The sequence below is a fragment of the Anomaloglossus baeobatrachus genome, chromosome 4 (genome assembly GCF_048569485.1).
Source record: "Anomaloglossus baeobatrachus isolate aAnoBae1 chromosome 4, aAnoBae1.hap1, whole genome shotgun sequence".
Classification (NCBI taxonomy): Eukaryota; Metazoa; Chordata; class Amphibia; order Anura; family Aromobatidae; genus Anomaloglossus; species Anomaloglossus baeobatrachus.
The window spans coordinates 632133568-632140180 of record NC_134356.1 but is presented as its reverse complement, the minus strand read 5'-3'; the positions used below and the strand labels follow the sequence as shown (position 1 = coordinate 632140180).

Below are 6613 nucleotides of genomic sequence, written 5' to 3'. Positions count from 1 at the left end.
TGACATGTAGCTGCAGCATACATCGGGTTAATTAACCCGATGTGTGCTGCAGGAGAGCAAGGAGCCAGCGCTAAGCGCGGCTCCCTGCTCTCTGAACTGTGACATGTAGCTGCAGCACACATCGGGTTAATTAACCCGATGTGTGCTGCAGGAGAGCAAGGAGCCAGCGCTAAGCGCGGCTCCCTGCTCTCTGAACATGTAGCACAGCGACCTTATGATCGCTGCTTCTGCTGTGTTTGACAGCTAAGCAGCGCTCATAACAGCGACTTACAAGGTCGCTGTTACGTCACCGAAAATGGTGACGTAACAGCGACGTCGTTGTCGTTTAGTGTGACACCAGCTTAAAACTTAACTTTTAGTATTTCTCAATTAAAAAGATAATAAAGTGCAAGTGCAAAATACATATAAGGTGCCAAAGAAACAAAAATGGAATAATCTCACACGATCTTTCTCCACAGGCAAGGATACCAATCAAGTAAGAGAGGAAAAGTGGGCTGGAAACACCGGGGAATATCCTCAGGTTGTCATGTAAGAAAACCCCTGTCATGCCCCATGTGTAAGCTTCCGCCCTGACAAGGGCAGCACCCTAGTGAGCGGTCTGCCTCGCAACCTCATCAAAATGAAACGCCCTCCCAACGCATTTTCCTCTCAATAAAGAGAATTCATCAGGGGAGAGAGGAATATCTGTATATGAACCTGCAGTGGCAGGGATTGGTACAACTTGATTCAGGTCCAAAAACCTGTGTATGCAAAGATAGACGGTGGTAAACTGAAGACTAGCCCACCCATAACTATATACCTACTGAGGTGATTATTATTGGTCAGGAGTCAACATCTCCCCCTTTTCTAGACACAGGGTTTCCCTTCCCTTCCGTTTCCTTTGGCCGTTCACTTGGTACTTCCCTGTACCTAGCGTGACATTAAGGCTTCACGATTTGGACAAAGAAACGTCCTTTGTCCAAGCTTCTTATAAATTCAGTTACATGTTGAAAGAAGAGTCTTTATAATGTTTAGGTCACTGGTATTGACCCCTTAACGACCGCGGGCAGTAAAATTACGTCCTAAATGACATAATGTTACTTGCTATAACAAGTGATGCCTGAGAAGAACGTCAGACGCATTTGACCAATTATATCTAAAAAGATAATGCCCATGCATGCAGCATGCCGCGATCGGCGCACATCTCAGCTGATTTTCACAGCTGAGATGTGTGCCTGCTAGGCACGAGCAGAATCATTATCTGCTCGTGCCGATTAACCCCTTAAATGGCGCTGTCAATACGTGACAGCGCCATTATAAGCGCGATCGCGGTAAAGTTTTACTTACCGCCCGATGCCGGAAGTCACGTGACGCGATCACGTGACTTCCGATAGTTGTCATTGTAGTGTGGCCCCCTGGACAATCCAGGGGCCACAGGTAACAACACACACACCCCCACCCTCAGCAGTTCACAGCAGACATCCCCAGTGACACCTGATTCCTTCCCTCGGGTTCAGACAGACACACTAGGTGGGCGGAGTCAAGCAGATAGGCACGCCCACCGAAGAGTCTAGCTGGTCTGAGGCAGGAAACAGGTCCAGACAAGTCCAGCAGAGGAAGAGAGAGGAGGTCTGCAGAGAGGCAGACACAGACTGGGGCCTAGGTTGGAGCCTAGGGCCCTCGTGCAGCAGTGAGGCAGACGGTAGTGGCCGTCTGCAAGAGCCGGGAAGACAGTCTGGTGGAACCGTAGGTAGCCAGGGCTGGGCGGTGGCCCACCGGTACTGAATCGGGGAGCCAGCTGGAAACCGGAGTGCAGGAGGAGCGTACGGAAGGTGCAGGAATGGACTTACATTACCAACCTGGGGTCAGGGGAAAAACACCGCAGCCGCCTGTGGGACCCGTCCATCCAGCCGTTTGTTTCATCAGAGACTCTGTGTGTATCATTGGGCTGAGTGAGTACCACCGTGCCGTGCGGCACAGCGCTGCCCTCTGCGACCCTGCACCTCACCAGGCCCCGTAACCCACCTGCCGTCCATCCCTACCCCATCACCGGGCCCCGGGACAACCAACCCCCCCTACCCACGGAGGGGAGAACTAACAACAAAGCTGCTCCCTGTCATCGCTCCCGGGATCCCCGTCTAGAGCAGCGGTGGTGTCACCAATATCACCACAACCGTGGGTGGCGTCACGGACAATAAATCCCCACAATCAATCCCATTTTCACTCACGGGCGAGGAGTGCCGCTCGAGTCCCCGGGATCTGGCCCACCGCTCGAGCCACCACCGAGCAGCAGCAGCCGCAGCAGTGGCGGCCGGACCCGAGCACTGGGAGAGCGCGGCGTCCCCTCCTCCGCCCGCGACAGTAGCACAGGGTGATGTGATGACTCCTGTACTACACCTGACTTGCTTTCACTTTCGCTGTGCCAGCGGCACAGCTAAAGAGAAAGAGAGCGTATCTGCTGTTTACAGCCTTGTAGCTGTGATCAGCAGATACTGCAGAGCGATCGGAATGCTGATCGCAATAGCCCCCTAGGGGGACTAGTAAAATAAAAAAAAAAAGTTAAAAAAAAAGTTTTAAAAATTTAAAAAAAACAAAAAAACCTAAAAGTTCAAATCACCCCCCATTCGCCCCATTAAAAATTAAATGGTTAAAAAAATAAAAAATATACACACTTTTGGTATCACCGCGTTCAGAAACGCCCGATCTATCAAAATATAAAATCAATTAATCTGGTCAGTATACGGCGTAGCGGCAAAAAAAATTCCAAATGCCAAAACGACGTTTTTTTGTCGCCACAACTTTTGCGCAAAATGCAATAAGAGGCGATCAAAACGTAGCATCTGTGCAAAAATGGTACCGTTAAAAACGTCAGCTCGAGACGCAAAAAATAAGCCGTCACTGAGCCATAGATCCCAAAAAATGAGAACGCTACGGGTCACGGAATATGGCGTAAAACGTGCGCTACTTTTTTCGGACAAACTTCCGATTTTTTTTAACCCCTTATATAAAAGTAAACCTATACATTTTTGGTGTCTACGAACTCGCACTGACATGAGGCATCACACCCACACATCAGTTTTACCATATAGTGAACACAGTGAATAAAATATCTCAAAAACCATAGTGCTATCGCACTTTTTTTGCAATTTTTCTGCATTTGGAATTTTTTTGCCGTTTTTCAGTACACTATATGGTAAAACTGATGGTTTCATTTAAAAGTACAGCTCGTTCCGCAAAAAATGAGCCCTCACATGACCATATTGACTGAAAAATAAAAAAGTTACGTCTCAGAAAAAGAATGGCGAAAAAAAAAAACGGAAAGCGAAAGATCGGCCGGTCGTGAAGGGGTTAATGGGCTTCATTGGAAGTGTAATATTCAAATACAGAGAACTTTATTCTTTAAAATTCTATGTAATGTCTTTTATAGATATTTTTTTTTAAACCAATAAATAAGGTCTCACTAATGGTGACGAGATCTACTTTTTTCCACCCTTCAATTTAAATCTTCTCACCCAATTTATTAATTTATTTGTCCAATTGTCAACCCACTCTAGCTCTCTAATACCCCTTAGTTTGGTAATGTGACACGTCTTTCATTAGTGGTCACGTTATTCCTAAAAGAAGTGTTCCTAGATGGACCCATCAGCAGTAGTAGGTAAAGGAGAAGAAAAAGCTCACCGGAGGAAATGTTAAGAGTAGCGATGCACAGATAACCTGATCCAGCTCACAGGTAAATGGCAAAAATTGAAGATGAAAAAAATCCAGCACCAGCATGAAAAATTTAGAAATGTATTAGTATAAAATTAAAAAGTCCATAAAAAAATATATTAGGGCATGTACAGAGCAATGAAACGTCAACGTGTTTCAAGCAAAAAAAGCTCTTAATCATGAGCAGGTTCACTAACTGCTCGTCATTACATTGATTTGGCTGTAGAACCTGCGGTACAGCAATTTCTCCAAAGTGTCCCAGTGCCAATTTTCAACATGGTAATGTCAGGCCCATGTAGCTCGGGCTATTGTGAGCAGCCTGCATGGCCTATATGTGCTACCGTGACCTTGTTTGAATGACAAGGCACTGAGCCATCAGTGACTTGCCTTCTATGTTAAATATCTCTGTGGTCTTCGATAAAACATTAGGTCTCCAACAAAATGGCACCGTCAGCGGTACATGCATGTTCACATCTACAAGAAATTGAGTCAAGTTTGTCTACACGCAGTGGACGGTGCATAGGCAGATTGATAATTCAAATCAATGACTTGTAAATGCAACCCTGCATGAGCTGCCAATGGTGCAATTTTGTTGGAGACCTAATGTTTATTTCAGAGGCCACAGAATTGACTGTGCCAACTGATATTAAAATAGTGCCCTGTCATTCAAACATACAGTAGAAGGCAGACGGAGGGGCCAGAACACCTAGAAAAGGCCCTGCCCACAAGTGGCTCCCCCCAAGGCATGAAAACTTCAAACTGATTACACAAAAACCATAAAGCAGATTTCTTCATTTTAATCAGTATTTGTCATAAGTGCGTTGCACTCTGTGGAGGCCTCTGGCAAATTTGGGACCAGACCCCTCATTATGCACAGGTATACAACTTGTATTTGGGTGAAGCTACTTTCTTTTAGTGCCGTAGGGGTAAAGGACTCTTTCCTATTCTTTTCTGTCTGTCCTTTGTAGCTTTAATCTTAGGTGCAGTTCTTTTGTGACCACTTCCCTTCGCTATAAAAAAAAATCACGTGTCTTACCATCTGGTTATAGAATCTTAAGCTGACCACTTTGGAAGCAGCCAGTCTCTGGAAGAAGCTGATGACTCCTGACTATAGCAGCTGAGGTGTTTAGCTGCAATGGAGGAGCTTGGAGTGTTATAATGTTTGTATCTCTTTTCCCTCTGTGTGTCTCTCCTACCTTGTGTAGTATTATTGCAGTGGTAAGACTAGTGTTGTCGCTGGCCTTCTCACTAGCCAAGGTGAGTTAAAGTCAAGCGTGGTGAAGGGGGAAGGACCCATATAGAAATGTACAGAAACACTAGGAGCACAGGGTACAGACTCAGGTGAGTTGCAGGAGGTGTCCTCTCTCCCTATCACCAGGGCCTTCGTTCTATACCATTCCTGTTGTTACATTTGTGTTGCACTGCACGATGAGTGTCTATACGCTCTGGCATGACTATATTACAGCACCAATATGGCCATGTTTGTACTTTACTTAGCAAACTCCTGCTGACAGGTTCTCTCTAGTAGCCTCATTGATAGTAGCCAAGATGTGTAAGTTTGGGGATTCCTGTATGTGGTGCTTATACTCAATAGTGAATAAACTGAGATGTTTTCAAAATCTTGATTCCATTTTTTATCATTTGCATATCAGTAACATCTTTCCATCCTGTGATGTCCATAATTACCCAACATTTACTTTATCAGTACCCCATTTAAAGCCAATAATTTTCTTTATGGCCACCTTTACTTCTTTATTTCTTAAACTATATATCATTGGATTCAGCATAGGAGCAACTGCTGTATACAGAGTTGAGAACACCCAATCAAGTTCATCTGGATGTTCTGAAGGAGGCTTTAGGTACATACACACCCCGGCACCATAGAAGGTGCCCAAGACAGTGAGGTGCGAGGTGCAGGTGGAGAAGGCTTTTTTTTTACCCCCTGTAGAAGGAATACTGAGAACGATAGATATTATTTTGATGTATGATGATAAACTAATAAGAAATTGGATAAGCCCAAAGATTATAATTTCAAAAGACAGGATAACACGAATTTTCATATTGGCACAAGCAATTCTGTTGAGCGCTTTAATTTCACAAAAAAATTGTTGAATTTTATTAGAATGGCAAATATTTATCTGGTAAATGGTCATCGTGAAAAATAAGGCGTTAATCAAGGCCGATATCCAAATACTGAATAGAAATAATACATAATTTCTGTGTTTCATAATCAAATGATAATATAATGGTTTACAGATGGCCACATATCGGTCGTAGGACATAAAAGACAACAGCATATCTTCCATACCGGCAGCAAATAAATAAAAACACATTTGTGTGAAGCATCCTCCGAAAGATATGGAGTTCTTCCCTGTGAGTAAAATGTCCATCAGTTTCGGGAGGGTCGTTGAAGTGAAAATCATGTCCACTGCCGACAAGTTGCTAAGAAAGATGTACATGGGTGTATGGAGGTGCTCATCAATGACCACACATGTGATTATAATGATATTACCAAGTAATCCAATCACATAAATGAATAAAAAGAAAGCAAATAATAAAAGATGGTGTTTTATTGAATCGGAGAAAGCCACAATCTGGAAATCCTCAATGACCGTTTGGTTCTCCATGAAGTCCTACTTTAAGTTCTATAAAAGTGTCTGAAAAACAGAAGCGTTGACCCAAGGACTGAAGATCAGTGTCACGAATATCTGGTAAAATCACGCAGAATATTTTATATCTTCATCTTCATATAAAGTACCTCTGGGATTCTTACACCCCTAGTGAAACAGCTTGGAAAATTCATTGTTCATTAAGAGAAAATAGAAAATGTCTCCCCAGATGTTCTAAATTGCTCTGCTGACAAGAGAAGCTCCTATTTTCTTATTTTTTTAAGATCATAGCTGTAAGATTAACCCTGTATGAGTCA

The 6613-nt window shown here is 43.8% G+C and overlaps 1 protein-coding gene across 1 annotated transcript; it reads right to left on the bottom strand.

The window, feature by feature from the left end:
* Positions 1–5369: 5369 nt before the first annotated feature.
* Positions 5370–6314, bottom strand: LOC142302716 (olfactory receptor 1E16-like). Its single transcript, XM_075343833.1, has one exon. The coding sequence runs from the start codon at positions 6312–6314 to the stop codon at positions 5370–5372; it is 945 nt and encodes a 314-aa protein (XP_075199948.1).
* Positions 6315–6613: the final 299 nt, after the last annotated feature.